The sequence below is a fragment of the Dermochelys coriacea genome, chromosome 4 (assembly GCF_009764565.3).
Source record: "Dermochelys coriacea isolate rDerCor1 chromosome 4, rDerCor1.pri.v4, whole genome shotgun sequence".
In the NCBI taxonomy this organism is placed as follows: Eukaryota; Metazoa; Chordata; order Testudines; family Dermochelyidae; genus Dermochelys; species Dermochelys coriacea.
Genome location: NC_050071.1, coordinates 59,680,559 through 59,698,944, shown reverse-complemented (window position 1 = coordinate 59,698,944; position 18,386 = coordinate 59,680,559). Strand labels below are relative to the sequence as shown.

The window sequence follows — 18,386 nt, the reverse complement described above, 5'->3', positions numbered from 1 at the left end:
CTGCGCGCGCCGCTCACCTGCGCACACCTGGGCTCACCTGGGCGTGCGCGGCCCGCGGCCCCCGCGCCCCGCTCTGCGCCCCGCCCGCCTGCCAGTTCCTAGCCGCGCAGGCGCACGGCTCCTCGCCCAGCAGCTCTCCAGGGACTCAGCGCTGTCATGGCGGCAGAGAGCGGCCGCGTTTGCAGCCGAGGCAGGAAGAGATGGGGCTAATTGAGACCGCGGGGTGAGGCAGCGGCGGCTGAAACTTTCGGCTCCTGCGCGCTCCAGGAGCGGCGGGTGCTTCTGCGCCAGGGGGGCTAGCGGCGCAAGGGCTCGCGAGGGGGGGGGGTACCCGAGCAGCCCGCCCCCCGCCCCTCCGCCGGGCATTAAAGCGAGCCCCTGCTCCCCCTCCCCGCCCCCCACCGCGGCGCGCGAGACGCGAGGAGGAGAACTGGGTGAGCCTGAACTTCCTTCCTGAGTGGTTTGTCGCGGCACCTGTGCGTGCACGGGCGGGCGAAGGGGCAGCGGGCTCTGCACGCTCAGCTGCGGCGGAGGTCCGAGCCCGGGAGCGGGAGGCACGGCGGGAATAGAGCCGAGCACGGGGCGCGACCCCGTGACTCCCCTTTAGAAACCCAGCGCTGACTGTGGGGCAGATTCCACGGGGCGGGAGAGAGGCAATTGCTCCCCGGCTGCTACCGTCCCTGTTTTGTGGGGGCAAGGAGGAGGTGGGCCCCTGGTAACTTGGGGGGTCGTCTGCCTTGCAGGGGCTTTCAAACGACTGGACGTGTTGCCTTTCAGGGCTTTCCGTACCTGCCTCGGGGCAGTGGGCAGCTGAGCCAACCCTGCTGTTGAGGGAAAAGCCAAGATTGGGCGAGCGCTCTCCACACCCGCTGTACTGGGGTTTTTTCGCAAGTTAGACCTGAAGAGAGAGTGAGCAAGAGACCTCTTTCCCTGCCACTGAAATCACTCCTCATTGGCTGTGGCGGCTGTGCCTCCGGCATCTCAGCTAGTGGTAACTTGAACTTAGCTAGCTATGGCTAGTGAAGACAAACAGGTTCTTCAGCCAACAGGTGATGGAGGAGGAGGAGGAGGAGGAGGAGGGAATTCTGCTGAAGTGGGGAGTACGCTGCAGCCCTTGAACCCAGGAGTCCCTATCCGAGGCATCAGGATGAAATTTGCAGTGCTGACGGGACTGGTTGAAGTTGGCGAAGTATCCAACAGGGACATTGTAGAAACTGTATTTAACCTGGTAAGCCGAGAGATCATCTTTCTAACGTTCTTTCTGGAGGTGGAAGGGAAAGTAACAAAATACCCAGGCAGGAGAAGCAAGGAAAAACTCTGGGCACACTTGCATTATTTCCTTTTCTGACTCTCTTCTTTTCACTTTACATTCTTATGAAATACTTACTAATAGATTCTGGCTAGATTCTCTTTTTTGCTGTTTACAACTTTTGCATATGTTAAAGGGAAAATGTCTATCCATTATAAATTACGCTTTTAAAAAATTCTACACAGCTGTCAATCTCATTTGCCTCCAGGGCAGCTGTAGCTTTTCCCAGTAGTAATTGAGAAACGCATCAAAGTGTAATGTAGTATACATTGTTGTTCAACGTGTTTGTTTTTAATTGAAAAAGACAATATGGCAAACTGTCTTAAGTCTTTTTAAAAACTTTTCCATGAAGATGTAATGTTTATGGGCCTGCCTCTAAAGGCTGTGACTGGATAATCCTTTTTCTTTCCATTTATGTATGGAATTTTCATATTCTAAGGTAGTGGGAAAGCTATTTCATTTAAATATAGGTGTCAGTCACACATACTTTGATTATTAGCAAAAGTTGTTGTTCAAGTGGCCTTTTAATTAACAAAGTAACCAGATGTATGCCATATTGATTCTGCAGCTCAAAATAGTAGTAGCTTGAATAAATAAAACTTCCTAAATAAATACTTAAACAAGTTTACAAATTCTTGCCATGCAAACATTAGAGAGAAAACAATTAGGAAAACAGTGAGTTTAGCAAAACAATATAGTAAAACAGTAATATTAATCATCAGATCTCTCTCTGTTAGAGTGTTACCATCTTAGAGTGAGCATCTTTACACTACCATGATGTGGTTTTAGCATAGACATTTTTAATAGTGCATAACAAGCAATACTGAAAACTGAATGTATTTCTTGTTCTGAGTAATCAACAGCACAATATTGTAATGAATTCTCAATACCATGTTATGCAAACAGTTGGACCAGTTTTGCCCGAATGTTTAATTTGTACTATATAGGGTGCCCAAGTGTTGGGGCTGTGTGTAGCTGTTTGTTTTTCTTATTACATTTTTACAAATGGAGCCCTACTTTGCTTGTGGCCTCTAGGAAGTGCTAGAATATGGATAATGAACATATTGATGGTAGTCTTAGTTTTTTGTGCTTGCTTTAGATAGATGTCTGAGACTGAATGAGGCTTCTGTTCTGACAAACCAGGAAGTGGGAGCACATGCAACAAGTGTAAAACTTGTAGCAAGAAAAGGTCACTGTTACTGCAGAAAGTATGTTAGGTGTTAATTACTATCTGTACTTCAGTTATTTTGTTAGCAATACGCATTTGCCTGTACTTCAGAGCTAATAATCTTATCTACATTTGTTAGGTCTGTTTAATGGCTTTTGACAGTATCTTAATTTGACTGGTCATTCTTTAATGTATAGTTTTCAATACATTTGTGTCTGAGTTTTCAGATTAATAAAATATTTCCTATTGACATGCTATTTTAGTATTAAAAAAGTTACAGGATCAAGGAGAGAGAACAAATGAGCATCAAAATATTTGTGTGATTAATGTACACGTCCTAAACTTCAGAGAGGAGTAGTGGCAAGCCATAATCAGTAAGTTTCCATAAATGCCTCGGCCAGGGAAGCTGAATTCAGTTCTTAAATGTATACTTTGCAAATGCTTATTCTAAAGTAAACTCATCTTTAAAGTGCATGGAGGGGAAGGCTCACAGGGAATGACTAGTGGAATCTTCTTTATTTAGGGCTCTAAAGGGCAAATCTTACTGTCCAAATCTGAAGTTCCACCATATTCAGGCACATTGCTTTTCATACTTTGAGTATCCTTAGCCAAAGGTGAGTTGTCAGGGAGTGGATGGGAGAGTTTGAGCAAAATTGCAGGAATGTAGAAGCTACTATTCCCTCCTGTTGCTATTTAGCTCCATTTGAATTCCTCAATCCGCCCCTGCCCACTCTGTTACAAGGAAGCATCATTTAAAGGTAGTGGAGAGCCAGTGGCCTTGAACTCATGGTCTCTACTGCTCACAGAGCTTAGATGGCTTTTAACACACTTTTTCATGTGGCTTCCCTGGATCAGAATGCAGTTCAGGGGAAGCTGAGGAGCTAAACCACTGTTAATCCTCACTGAGAAGCTGCACCCTAGCACCACACCCTCTTCCCTTTAACAGCTTCACTTGCCCAAAGCCACAGTTTCTTAAGAATGGCCATACTGGGTCAGACCAATGCTCCAGCTAGCCCAGTCTTCTAACAGTGGCTAGTGCCAGGTGCTTCAGAGGGAATGAACAGACCCATTTATCAAGTGATCCATCCCCTGTCATGCAGACCCAGCTTCTAGTGATCAGAGGTTTAGGGACACTCAGAGCATGGGGTTGATCCCTGACCATCTTGGCTAATAGCTGTTGTTGTACCTGTTATCCTTGAATTTATCTCATTCTTTTTTGAACCCAGTTCTACTTTTGGCCTTCACAGCATGAGTTCCACAGGATGACTGTGCGTTGTGTGAAGTAGTACTTCCTTTATGTCTGTTTTAAACCTGTGCCTATTAATTTCATTGGGTGACGCCTAGTTCTTGTGTTATATGAAGAGGTAAATAACGCTTCCCTATTTGCTTTCTCTACACCATTCATGATTTTATAGATCTTTATCACATCCTTCTCTGTCATCTCTCTTCCAGCTGAGCAGTCCCAGTTTTTAAAATCTCTCCTGATGTTGAAGTTGTTCCATACCCCATGTCATTTTTATTGCCCTTCTGAGTTTTTTTCCAATTCTAATATCTTTCTTGAGACAGGGCAACCAGAACTGTATGAAAAATTCAAGGTATGGACATATCATGGATATCATATCACAATATCATAGTGGCATTGATATTTTCCGTCTTATCCCTTTCCTAATGGTTCCTAACATTCTGTTAGCTTTTTCTGACTGCTGTGGCACATTAGTGGATGTTTTCAGAGACCTATCTGCAATGACTCCAAGATCTCTCTTGAGTGGTAACCGCTAATTTAGACTGCATCATTTCGGATGTATAGTTGGGATTATGTTTTTCAACGTGCATTACTTTGCATTTATCAACATTGAAAGTTATCTGCCATTTTGTTGCCCAGTCACCCAGTTTTGTGAGATCCCTTTGTAACTCTTAGTTACGTCAAAAGCAGACTGCAATCTTAGCAAAGTTTGCAGAGGGTACAAAATTACTCATCACTGTTTACCCCTTTTTCCAGATCATTTATGAATATGTTGAACAGCATTGGTACCACTACAAATCCTTGGGGGACTGTGCTATTTACCGCTGTTCACTGTAAAAATGGACTGTCTATCACAGAATATCAAGGTTGGAAGGGACCTTAGGAAGTCATCTAGTCCAATCCCCTGCTCAAAGCAGGACCAATCCCCAGTTTTTGCCCCAGATCCCAAAATGGATCCCTCAAGGATTGAACTTGCAACCCTGGGTTTAGCAGGCCAATGCTCAAACCACTGAGCTATTCCTACCCTTTGTCTCCTGTCTTGTAACCGGTTACTGATCTATGACTGCCTACTTTGCTTAGGAAAGCAAAGGGCAAGGCGAGGAATGTCCAAATACACTATATCCACTGGATCCCTCTTGTCCACATGCTTGTTGACCCCCCTCAAAGAATTCTAATAGATTGGTGAGGCATAATTTCCCTTTACAAAAGCCGTGTTGATTGTTCCGCAACATATCGTGTTCATCTGTGTGTATGATAATTCTATTCTTTACTGTAGTTTCAACCTATTTGCCTGTTAGTGAAATTAGATTTACTGGCCTGTAATTGCCAGGATGACCTCTAGAGATATTTTTAAAATATCAATGTCACATTAGTTATCTTCCAGTCATCTGGTAAGAGTCTGATTTAAGTGTTAGGTTACATACCACAGATAGTTCAGCAATTTCATATTTGAAGTCCTTCAGAACTCTTGGTGAACACTATCTGGTCTTGATGACTTGTTACTGTTTAATTTATCACTTTGTTCCAAAACCACCTCCATTGATTACTCAATCTGGGACAGTTCCTCAGATTTGTCGCCTGAAAAGAATGGCTGTGGGAATCTCCCTCACATCCTCTGTAGTGTAGACTGATGCAAAAAATTCATTTAGCTGCTTCTGAATGGCCTTGTCTTCCCTGAGTGCTCCTTTAGTATCTCAATTGTCCACTGACCCCACTAATTGTTTGGCAGGCTTTCTGCATAGATGTACTTACAATTTATTTTGCTGTTAGTTTGTGTGTCTTTTGCTAGTTTCTCTTCAAGTTCTTTTTTTGGCCTGCCATATTATACTTAACTTGCCAGGGTTTGTTCCATTCTATTTTCCTCAGCACGAATTCACTTCCAGTTTTTAAATGATGCTTTTTTCCCCTAACCACCTCTTTTATTCTGTTTAGCCCTGAAAGTATTTTTTGTTCCTCGTATTGTTTCTTTTTGTTTTGGGTATACATTTAATTTGAGCCTCCATTTTGGTGTTTTTAAAAAGTTTCCATGCATCTTGCAGGCATTTCACTCTTGACTGTTCCTTTTAATTTTTGTTTAACTAGCCTCCTCATTTTTGTGTAGTTCCCCTTTTTGAAGTTAAATGCTATTGTGGTGGGTTTCTTTGACATTCCCCCTCCCTCCCCACAAAGATGTTTAAATTTAATTATGTTTTATGGTCACTATTACTGAGCGATTAATCTATATTTACCTCTTGGACCAGATCCTGTTCACTACTTAGGACTAAATCAAGAATTGCCTTTCCTTTGTGAGTTTCAGGATTAACTGCTCCAAGAAGCAGTCATTAATGGTGCCAAGAAATTTTATCTCTGCACCCCATCCTGAGATGGGTATAGTTTAATTTCGCCATTGTTACTGGGTTTTCTGTTTTTGTAGCCTCTCTAATTTCCCGAGCATGTCACTGTCACCATCCGGGTCAGGTGGTTGGTAGTTTATTTCTCTTGGTATACTATTATTATTCAAGTATGGAATTTCTATCTATAGAGAGTTTATGGTACTGTTTGATTCATTTCAGATTTTTACTACGTTTGACTCTATTCTTTCTTTCACATATAGTGCCACGTGCCCATCAGCATGACCGTCTCTGTCATTCCTATATATTTTAGGATTTACTGTGATCCACCAAATTCCTGTGATGCCTATCATATCAATATCCTCATTTAATACCTGGCATTCAAATGCACCCATCTTAGCAGTTAGACTTCTTGCAGTTGTATGAAAGCACTTGAAATTTCACTATTTAGTATCTGTCTTCATGTGATGTAACTGAATCGGACTTGTTTGTTTGTTTGACTGTTTCTCTTCAGTTCTTGCTATGACTGAATCCCAAAATTCTTGTTGTCCCAAGGGATTGACTTAAGGCCATAAGAGAGTGAATGAATGGTCAGGAGAGGATGTTGTAGCTGGTTTCCAGCCAAGTAGACCTTTTTTTGATAATTCCTGTTGTAGTAGAATAGTATCTTTAAAACGACATTGTTTAATACTTGGTGTATGTGAAATGGTGGCCAACAGTGACCTACGTGTCACTAAAAAAGACAAGTTTTTAAAGTGCTTATAGACAAATGCTAGAAGTCTAAACACTAAGATGGGTGAACTAGAGTGCCTCGTATTAAATGAGGATATTGATATAATGGGCACCATAGAAACTTGGTGGAAAGAGGATAATCAGTGGGTACAAAATATATCTGAAGGACAGAACAGGTTGTGCTGGTGGGGGAGTGGCACTATATGTGAAAGGAAGCGTAGAATCAAATGAAGTAAAAATTTTAAGTGAACCAAACTGTACCATATAATTTCTAGGGATAGTAATTCCATAATTATTTGAATAATAAAAATATAGCAGTAGGGATATATTACTGATCACCTGACCAGGATGGTGATAGTGACTGTGAAATGCTCAGGGAGATTAGAGAGGCTATTAAAATAAAAAATTCAGTAATAATGGTGGTTTTCAACTGTCCCCATATTGACTGGGTACATGTCACCTCAGAATGGTATGTAGAGATAAAGTTTCTAGACACCTTAAATGACTGCTTCTTGGAGCAGCTAGTCCTGGAACCCACAAGAGAAGAGACAAATCTTGATTTAGTCGTAAGTGGAGCACAGGATCCAGTCCAAGCGGTGAATATAGCTGGACTGCTTGGTAATAGTGACCATAATATAATTAAATTTAACATCCCTGTGGTGGGGAAAACACCACAGCAGTCCAACAGTGTACCATTTAATTTCAGAAAGTGGGGACTACACAAAAATGAGGATGCTTAGTTAAACGGAAATTAAAAAGTACAGCGCAAAAAGTGAAATCCCTGCAATCTGGAAACTTTTTAAAGACACTGCAATAGAGGCTTAACTTAAATGTATACACCAAATTAAAAAACAGCGAGAGCGCCAAAAAAGTGCCACTGTTGCTAAACAACAAAGTAAAAGAAGCAGTGAGAGGCAAAAAGGTATCCTTTAAAAAGTGGAAGTTAAATCCTACTGAGGAAAATAGAAAGGAGCAGTAACTCTGGCAAATGAAGTGTAAAAAATATAATTAGGAAGGCCAAAAAAGAACTTGAAGAACAACTAGCCAAGATTCAAAAAGTAATAGCAACATTTTTTTTTTTTTTAAGTAGCTCAGAATCAGGAAGCCTGCTTTAACAAATGGTGAGGCCACTAGACAATAGAGTTGCTAAAGGAGCATTCAAAGATAAGGTCCATTGTGGAGAAACTAACTGAATTCTTTGCATCGGTCTTTACGGCTGAGAATGTGAGGGAGATCACCAAACCTGAGCCATTCTTTTTAGGTGACAAATATGAGGAACTGTCCCAGATTGAGGTGTCATTAGAGGAGGTTTTGGAACAAATGGATAAACAGTAATAAGTCACCAGGACCAGATGGCATTCACCCAAGAGTTCGGAAGGAACTCCAATGTGAAATTGCAGAACTGCTAACTGTAGTCTGTAACCTATCATTAAAATCAGCTTCTGACTGGAGGATAGCTAATGTGATGCCAATTTTTAAAAAGGGCTCCAGAGTTGATCCTGGCAATTACAGGTCGGTAAGCCTGACTTCAGTATCAGGCAAATTGGTTGAAACTATAGTAAAGAACAAACGCGTAGATGAACATAATTTGTTGGGGAAGAGTCAACATAGTTTTTGTAAAGGAAATAATGCCTCACCAATCTACTAGAATTCTTTGAGTGGGTCAACAAGCATGTGGAAAAGGGGGATCCAGTGGATATAGTATACTTAGATTTTCAGAAAGACTTTGACAAGGTCCCTCACCAAAGGCTCTTAAGGAAAGTAAGCTGTCGTGGGATAAGAGGGAAGGTCCTTTTATGGATTTGTAACTGGTTTAAAAAATAGGAAACAAAGGATAGGAATAAATGGTGAGTTTTCAGAATAGAGAGAGGTAAATAGTGGTGTCCCCCAGGAGTGTGTACTAGGCCCAGTGCTATTCAACATATTCATAAATGATCTGGAAAAAGGGGTAAACATTGAAGTAGCAAAATTTGCAAATGATACAAAACTACTCAAGATAGTTAAGTCCCAGGCAGACTGTGAAGAGTTACAAAAGGATCTGTCAAAATTGGGTGACTGGGCAACAAAATGGCAGATGAAATTCAATGTTGATAAATGCAAAGTAATGTACATTGGAAAACATAATCCCAACTATACATATAAAATGAAGGGTCTAAATTAGCTGTTACCACTCAGAGATATTGGAGTCATTGTGGATAGTGACTCGGAAAACAGTCACTCAGTGTGCAGCGGCAATCAAAAAAGTGAACAGAATGTTGAGAATCATTAAGAAAGGGATAGATAATAAGACAGAAAATATCATATTGCCTCTATATAAATCCATGGTATGCCCACATCTTGAATACTGCGTGCAGATGTGGTCGCCCCATCTCAAAAAAGATGTATTGGAGTTGGATAATGTTCAGAAAAAGGCAAAAAAAATGATTAGGGGTATGGAATGGTTGCCATATGAGGAGAGATTAATAAGACTGACTTTTCAGCTTGGAAAAGAGATCACAAGGGGGGATATGATAGAGGTCTATAAAGTCATAACTGGTGTGGAGAAAGTAAATAAGGAAGTGTTGTTTACTCCTTCTCATAACACAAGAACTAGCGGTCACCAAATGAAATTAATAGGCAGTAGATTTAAAACAAATGGAAGTATTTCTTCATACAGCGCATGGTCAACCTGTGGAACTCCTTGCCAGAGGATGTTGTGAAGGCCAAGATTATAACAGGGTTCAAAAAAGAACTTGATAAATTCATGAAGGATAGGTCCATCAATGGCTATTAGCCAGGATGGGCATGGATGGTGTCCCTAGCCTCTGTTTGCCAGAAGCTGGGAATAGGCAATGGGATGGATCACTTGATGATTACCTGTTCTGTTCATTCCCTCTGGGGCATCTGGCATTGGCCACTTTTGGAAGAGAGGGTATTGGGCTAGATGGACCTTTGGTCTGACTCAGTGTGGCCATTCTTATGTTCTGACACTTACTCTCTTGTGCTGATCGAATTTGAAAAGTGACTTTTAAGAATATTGTTGTGATGTGCTATGTGTCTCAATTACTTCCAGAGCAAATTTTCTCCTTTTACAAGGTACAAGATGTCTGCCCTTCTGTCAGTCCTGCAAATTCAGCTTGGGATCTGAAAATCCTACTGTGTTCCATAACTAGTAATAGATTCTTCAGGTTAAATTTTAGCCCTCAGTAGGGGGTTGGACATAAGTAAATGAGGACAAATATTTCCCCCCTGAACTGGGCTTCATTCATTTCACTAACTCCTAGCTATATTAGTTCAGCAGCAATGATAGGAATAAAAAACCAAGGGAAACCATATTTTTGTTAGCAAAGCAAGCAGGCTTTGAACATGCACAGGAAGCAGAGCTGAACAGAAATGTCATTACGTAGTCACTGTTCATAGCAGAACTAAACTCTAAAGGAATGTCTAAAGTAGGATGAAATTTGGGTTTTTAAACATGTTCTTAGACTTTTGTGTAGACTGGGCAATTTGTATTTTACCACGTGCTAGCTGGTTAAGGGAGAACCCTATGAGGTTCATCTGTCCCAGCAAAAATAAGAGAGACTTTACATTCCTGATAAGTAAGATTTAAAAAAAGAAGAAATAATCATGGTTTTAAATACCACTTTTGAGGCTGTCAGTATACATTATAAAGAAGTATAAATTCACAAGTCCAATTTTTAAATATCCTTTGAAGGTCACTTATAAATCCTGTCAAGTGATATTGCTGGCCTAAGTAACAATAGTTCAGTCTAGTTATGCAGTAACTGCAAGTGTGCCAAGAACAAAAATCTTTAACCTTTGCACATTAATGTATTGGAAGATTCCAATATCTGAGTTATACTTCCAGCATGCTTGTCAAAGGAGTTTTCATCCCTTTACCACCATTGAGACATGACTACACTCTTAGAAACTTTGAAATAGATCTGTTCAGTTTCAGACAGTGTTTTCTGAGAGCCCAGTAGTTCAGCCCATATTGCATATGGTATTACCTGTTTCAGTATGCCTTAACTGCAAATAGTTTAGTGAAAAAAATGCTGATTATCACAGTGTAACAAAAACTTTATTGTGAATTATGACAATCCTTGGAAATGTCATTCCAGTTCAAATATTAGTCTTTGAAATCATGGAAACCTTTGAAATCCAATAGGCTGAGCTGAGTTTGTATTGCTTATGTAATGTGATAAGGGTCTTCATTTATTTTTTTTTTTTTTTAAATTAAGGTTGGACAAAATAGGGCTAAAGCAAGATGTTTAATTAACATACCAATATTAAGAGGGTGTAGGCCCCCTTGAAGCAAACTTAGAAAACAAAACACAAACAAACAAAAACACCTGTACGTGCTGTACAAATAGGAGGGGGAAAGAGTAGAGTGGGAGACAATAGCATGTAGAACACCAGAGAACTAATTTCTATTGATACTCTTGCAGTCAAAAAGAAAAGTGGACAATTATAAAAGACAGTTTATATCACACTGTCACATACAGGTTTTCTGACAAGGAAACAGCTTCATGTGAAGCACAGTTTGACTACCTACTAGTCAAGAAACTCTTGAAAGAGTAGCAGAAATTATTCTACACTTGGCAGCATACAAAATGTAAGACTGGCCAGAATGTGAATTTACAATTTTTGTGCTCAATGGAGGCAGAGATTTTTAGGACCTGGAAGAATATGAAGTTTCCAATTCAGAGACTCTACTTTTCTACCTAGTGTCCCCAAGTTGCATAACATTTTGCAGTATTAACTTTTGAGATTAAAATGGTACCGGATATGAAACTAGTAGACATGCTTAGTCAGAAGCTTGCGCTTGATTCATCTTTTGCTGTATAGACGTGCATCTTGCAATATCAATTACAGTCCTCTGTACGATGCCTCCTTCCTATCATGAGGCAGTATTATATATAACTGCTGTCTTGGGTATCTTTTCGGCAACTTCAGTAACAGACTGTCAGAAATATTATTCACTGGCCAGTATTTGTTGTTAGTCCCTAGTTATGATATCACTTTTCTTCAGTAGATCTCAAAGCATGTTACAAAGGTATGCTGCATTAACTTGTGTTGAGAAATAGACATCTATATGGCAAGATCCCTGACTGTCTTAAGCAACTGGCATAGCACACTTGTGTTCATCCCTTTTGATGGGATGAACAGTGGTGGTGTGAATGATCAGGGACTGGAAATTCATGCCAGGGTTTTGCTCACGAGTTTAAGTTGACTAAGCATTTCTCCAGCAAACAAAGACAGGTCAAACACTCAGGTATTTCTTTGTTGCTGTGATCTGATGCGTCACCTTACCATATGTAAGTTATAAAAAGGAAGAGGATGAGCTGGTTTGCCCATGTATAAAGGAAGAGGACCACTTTTTGGCATTTCTTAATCACTTGTTAAATATAACACTGTCAAAGCTGACACAGTTATTTGGCTTGTTTCAGAGTAGCAGCCGTGTTAATCTGTATTAGCAAAAAGAAAAGGAGTACTTGTGGCACCTTAGAGACTAACAAATTTATTTGAGCATAAGCTTCTGTGCGCTACAGCTCACTTCATCAGATGCATTCAGTGGAAAATACAGTGGGAAGATTTATATACATAGAGAACATGAAACAATGGGTGTTAACATACACACTGTAATGAGAGTGATCACTTAAGATGAGCTATTACCAGCAGGAGAGCGGGGTGTGGGGGGGAAGGGGAGAACCTTTTGTAGTGATAATCAAAGTGGGCCATTTCCAGCAGTTGACAAGAACGTCTGAGGAACGGTGGGGGTGGGGAAATAAACATGGGGAAATAGTTTTACTTTGTGTAATGACCCATCCACTCCCAGTCTCTATTCAAGCCTAAGTTAATTGTATCCAGTTTGCAAATTCCAATTCAGCAGTCTCTCGTTGGAGTCTGTTTTTGAAGTTTTTTGTTGAAGAATTTCCACTTTTGGGTCTAATCGAGTGACCAAAGAGATTGAAGTGTTCTCCAACTGGTTTTTGAATGTTATGATTCTTGACGTCTGATTTGTGTCCATTTATTCTTTTATGTAGAGACTGTCCAGTTTGACCAATGTACATGGCAGAGGGGCATTGCTGGCACATGATGGCATATATCACATTGGTAGATGTGCAGGTGAACGAGCCTCTGATAGTGTGGCTGGTGTGATTAGGCCCTATGATGGTGTCCCCTGAATAGATATGTGGACAGAGTTGGCAACGGGCTTTGTTGCAAGGATAGGTTCCTGGGTTAATAGTTCTGTTGTGTGGTGTGTGGTTGCTGGTGAGTATTTGCTTCAGGTTGGGGGGCTGTCTGTAAGCAAGGACTGGCCTGTCTCCCAAGATCTGTGAGAGTGATGGGTCGTCCTTCAGGATAGGTTGTAGATCCTTGATGATGCGTTGGAGAGGTTTTAGTTGGGGGCTGAAGCTGATGGCTAGTGGCGTTCTGTTATTTTCTTTGTTGGGCCTGTCCTGTAGTAGGTGACTTCTGGATACTCTTCTGGCTCTGTCAATCTGTTTCTTCACTTCAGCAGGTGGGTATTGTAGTATTGTAGTAAGAATGCTTGATAGAGGTTTTGTAGGTGTTTGTCTCTGTCTGAGGGGTTGGAGCAAATGCAGTTGTATTGTAGAGCTTGGCTGTAGACCATGGATTGTGTGGTGTGGTCTGGATGAAAGCTGGAGGCATGTAGGTAGGAATAGTGGTCAGTAGGTTTCGGATATAGGGTGGTGTTTATGTGACCATCGCTTATTAGCACCATAATGTCTAGGAAGTGGATCTCTTGTGTGGACTGGTCCAGGCTGAGGTTGATGGTGGGATGGAAATTGTTGAAATCCTGGTGGAATTCCTCAAGGGCTTCTTTTCCATGGGTCTAGATGATGATGTCATCAATGTAGCGCAAGTAGAGTAGGGGCAGTAGGGGACAAGAGCTGAGGAAGCGTTGTTCTAAATCAGCCATAAAAATGTTGGCATACTGTGGGGCCATGCGGGTACCCATCGCAGTGCCGCTGACTTGAAGGTATACATTGTCCCCAAATGTGAAATAGTTATGGGTGAGGACAAAGTCACAAAGTTCAGTCACCAGGTTAGCCATGACATTATCGGGGATACTGTTCCTGACAGCTTGTAGTCCATCTTTGTGTGGAATGTTGGTGTAGAGGGCTTCTACATCCATAGTGTCCGGGATGGTCTTTTCAGGAAGATCACCGATGGATTGTAGTTTCCTCAGGAAGTCAGTGGTGTCTCGAAGATAGCTGGAGTGCTGGTAGCATAGGGCCTGAGGAGGGAGTCTACATAGCCAGACAATCCTGCTGTCAGGGTGCCAATGCCTGAGATGATGGGGCGTCCAGGATTTCCAGGTTTATGGATCTTGGGTAGCAGATAGAATACCTCAGGTCGGGGCTCCAGGGGTGTGTCTGTGCGGATTTGTTCTTGTGCTTTTTCAGGGAGTTTCTTGAGCAAATGCTGTAGTTTCTTTTGGTAACCCACAGTGGGATCAGAGGGTAATGGCTTGTAGAAAGTGGTGTTGGAGAGCTGCCTAGTAGCCTCTTGTTCATATTCCGACCTATTCTTGATGACGACAGCACCTCCTTTGTCAGCCTTTTTGATTATGATGTCAGAGTTGTTTCTGAGGCTGTGGATGACATTGTGTTCTGCACGGCTGAGGTTAAGGGACAAGTGATGCTGCTTTTCCACAATTTCAGCCCATGCACGTCGGCGGAAACACTCTATGTAGAAGTCTAGTCTGTTTCGACCTTCAGGAGGAGTCCACCCAGAATCCTTTTTTGTAGTCTTGGTATAAAGATCTCTGTGGGTTAGTATATTGTTCAGAGGTGTATTGGAAATATTCCTTGAGTCGGAGACATCAAAAATAGGATTCTAGATAACTATGGTCAAGATCCTGCAATCTCTTGGGGCAGATCTTTAAAATGTATGAAAGAATTAGGACCAATAGTATATCTGCCTCTCAGAAAACAGAACAGGTCTTTAAAAGAAAGCCCACAAGAGATCACAACTTTTGCATACAGACCGGGAAACTTCCTTGTGGCTGGACTTTATAAACTAGACAAGCCATTTACAACACACACTTTGCTTCTCTACAAAAGAAAAAGGACACTAAACTATCTAAACTACTACATGCCACAAGGGGCCACAACAGTGGTTCCCGTAACCCACCCAGCAATATTGTTAATCTATCCAACTATACTCTTAGCCCCGCAGAAGAATCTGTCTTATCTTGGGGCCTCTCCTTCTGCCCCTCCACCCCCACAAACATGATACAGTTACGTGGTGACCTAGAATCCTATTTTTGATGTCTCCGACTCAAGGAATATTTCCAATACACCTCTGAACAATATACTAACCCACAGAGATCTTTATACCAAGACTACAAAAAAGGATTCTGGGTGGACTCCTCCTGAAGGTCGAAACAGACTAGACTTCTACATAGTGTGTTTCCGCCGACGTGCATGGGCTGAAATTGTGGAAAAGCAGCATCTTTTCCATACTTGACCATAGTTTCTACTGCAATTAAGAGCAAACCTACGAAGGTAAGCCAATGGGCAAATGTCATGACAGAAAAACACTGCGTTTTTTTTTTTTGGTAAGGAAATGTGTCAGTATTTCAAGAATGTGATGTAATTTATTGGGTGTGTATTGAGGAAGAAGGCCAGAGTTACTTCCCATAACTTAATTAAAACAAACAAACCCCCACAACAGTTGTCAGACCATCTCCTTCTGAAATTAATTCTGGTGGCTTCTTTTTCTTGTCAAATTTTTATTCCACTGGGACACAAGCATAATGATTTTATGAAGCAAAAAGCAGGGTTTTTTTTTTTTTAGAAACTTTTTTTTTTTAATTTGTACCCAATTGTGAAAAAGGAAAATCTGGAGCAGATTAAAATAAAATGAGCTGTCAAAGTAGACCACTAGTTCCTCAGTAGCTGGCACTGTTTGGCCTAGCTTGATATGAATTTTTATAGCTTGTTAATGTTTTACTGTGCTAATCCAGTTTCAAAAGCAGCATTTCAGATTAAACAAAAGTGTGTGTTGTAACTAAAGCATAATCTCCTCTAGGTCACTGATGATTTCCCCTCTAGCTATAGTTACCCCTTTTCTGTCACTTCAGCCTACTTACAGTATGCATGATAAGGTAACAGGTTTTAGCTAAGTTAGGTTTGCAGTCTAAAAATCTCAGTAAACTAGTCAACTCACTACATTTATATGGTTATGAATAATTTCAGCTGTATGACTTTCCTTGATTTCCCACCAGTCAATGTGAGGCATGGAGCTAAAACTCAATTCAATACTTTCAAAATATTTTCCCTCAGTGTTCTTTCTGTTGAATTTAGCATAATATGAATCCACTAATTCTTAATTATGGTGGGAGTATTTGAGCTAAGGATGACTCGACTCTTTTTCCTTAGTCATGCCAAAAATGAATTTGAGCATGCTTGTGAAGTGTTGTTCTCCTTTTTCACTCCTTAGTTCGGTTCCCCTGGTACTGGAACAGCCTGTTCACACTCCAAATCCAGTGATGATATGAATCCAGTAACAGAACACGATTATCTCAGACACTATTACGCTACAAGATATGTAATAGTATTTAGTTTAAATGAGACCTAACATGGTACAGGCTTGGTCAAAATCATTCATACACATTTGCATAATTGATTTTTCAACACTGACATTGAGTCACATACACTACCCTATTGAAATGGACCTTACCTGACTACAAATGCAAGCACAATTAGGATGGTGTATATAGCTTGTCCAGGTGTTGGGAGAGAGTGTTACTTTACACCTCTTTCCTTTTAAAGGAAATATCACAGCTACATGTTGCATGTGCAGGAATTCAGAGAACTTGTCTGAAGAAAAGGGCTGGGCCTGGCTGTGGTTAATACCCCAGCACACGTTAAAAGGGATGTACAAATAATCTTTAGCTATGTGGCTTATGGAACTAGCCTCACCTTGTGGGACAGATGAAATACAGTTGAAGAAAACTTCTTGACCAACTAAAACTTTGCCTTCTAAAAAGCCATCCCTTTTAAGTTAATTTAGAAATGAGTTTGTTGTAAGCCTTTTGAACACATGGTTTAAAGCTCTGTAGGAAGATTATTTTTAAATTTCTACAAAACTACAAACCTTATTGGCAAGTGTAATGGAACTTCCAGGGGTGCTATTTCCATACATCAGCATTATGGCTGATGTGTCTCAATCACCCATGTAAATCTCACCTATTTAACCAGAGACTTCCCCAGGTTAACTTCTATTGACCAAGCAGCAAAATCAATTTCTCTTCTCTTCTCCTTCAGATATACCACAGTCGTATTTAGCTCCAAATTTACCTTCCTGATATGATTTTCTCATGGCAGGCATTCATTGGTAACTTTACCGCTTTAACCATCACTGTCTTCAGTGGTCAGTTCTTTGAAGTGGTTGACACCCTAAACCAGAGGTGGGCAAAGTATGGCTCATGGGACCATCCTGCCCGGCCCCTGAGCTCCTGGCTGGGGAGACTGGCCCTCGGCCTTTTCCCCACTGCTACCCCTCCCATGCAGTTATGCCGCCGCGCGGGCAGCGCTCTGGGTGGCGGGGTTGCATGCTCATGCAGGTCAGTGCATCTGGCTCCGGCTGGGCGGTGCGGCTCCAGATATGCTGCTCTGAGTGGCATGGTACGGGGGATGGGATATGGGGCAGGGGGTCCTGGGGGGCAATTAGGGGACAGGGAGCAGGAGGCGGTTGGATAGGGCAGAGGTTCGGGGGGGCAGGGGATGGGGAACAGGGAGGATTGGATAGGGGGTGGGGTCCCGGGGGGCCTGTCGGGGTAGGGGTGTGGATAGGGGTTGGGGCAGTCTGGGGACAGGGAGCAGAGGGGGTTGGATAGGGAGCGGGGTTCCAGGGGGCAGTTGGGGTGGGGGTTCCGGAAGGGGGCGGTCAGGGGACAAGGAGCAGGAGGGATTGGATGGGTGGGGGATTCTGAGGGGGGCAGTCAGGGGGCAGGAAGTGGGAGGGGTTGGATAGGAGGTGGGGGCCAGGCTGTTTGGGGGGCACAGCCTTCCCTACCTGGTCCTCCATACAGTTTCGCACCCTGATGTGGTCCTCGGGCCAAAAAGTTTGCCCAACCTTGCCCTAAACTCTGTATTCATCACCTGTGTAAAGTAGTGGAATGGGTTGAAGACTCAACTAGTGAATTGCCATAGCATAGAGGTCTTTAACACTTTCTTAACACCAAAGTGTCTATAGGTTTTTAACATCCAAGACTGAGATACTTGATAGATGTCTAATTTACAAGGAGGGGTACACAAGTATGCAAGAGCAGAGGTAAGGTTTTTGGGGGTATTACTTGCTTTTCCATACTTTCCAGTATTTTTGTTTTTTTTTGTTTTTTTTTAAATTTATTATATGAATGTTGAATTCCCTGTTTTTCTGGATTTTGTTCAAAAAAGTAACACTAAGCACTCACATGATGCTCTTTATCAAAGTGCTTAACATTTGCTTTCCAACTCTCCTAATGAGGTAGGTAAGCTTCCTCGTTTTGCAAATAGGAATTTGGGCATTGAAAGGTTGTGCCTTGCATAGGAGGCAATGCAATCTAGCAGAGTAGGAACTGAACAAGGAGAAAGTAGAGCTGGC

General features: G+C 41.8%; 1 protein-coding gene across 8 annotated transcripts in view; it reads left to right on the top strand.

Annotated features, from left to right (window-relative positions):
• Positions 1–61: 61 nt before the first annotated feature.
• LRBA (LPS responsive beige-like anchor protein) overlaps positions 62–18,386 on the top strand; it is a 555,352-nt gene continuing 537,027 nt past the window's right edge. For 4 of the 8 annotated variants that reach the window (XM_043513125.1, XM_043513123.1, XM_043513124.1 and 1 more), the window contains exons 1-2: positions 62–434; positions 778–1,228. In XM_043513125.1, the coding sequence (XP_043369060.1) occupies positions 1,013–1,228 (216 nt within the window). In that variant the 5' untranslated portion in view covers positions 62–434; positions 778–1,012. The other 4 variants (XM_038398056.2, XM_038398057.2, XM_038398052.2 and 1 more) reach the window with 2 other exon arrangements.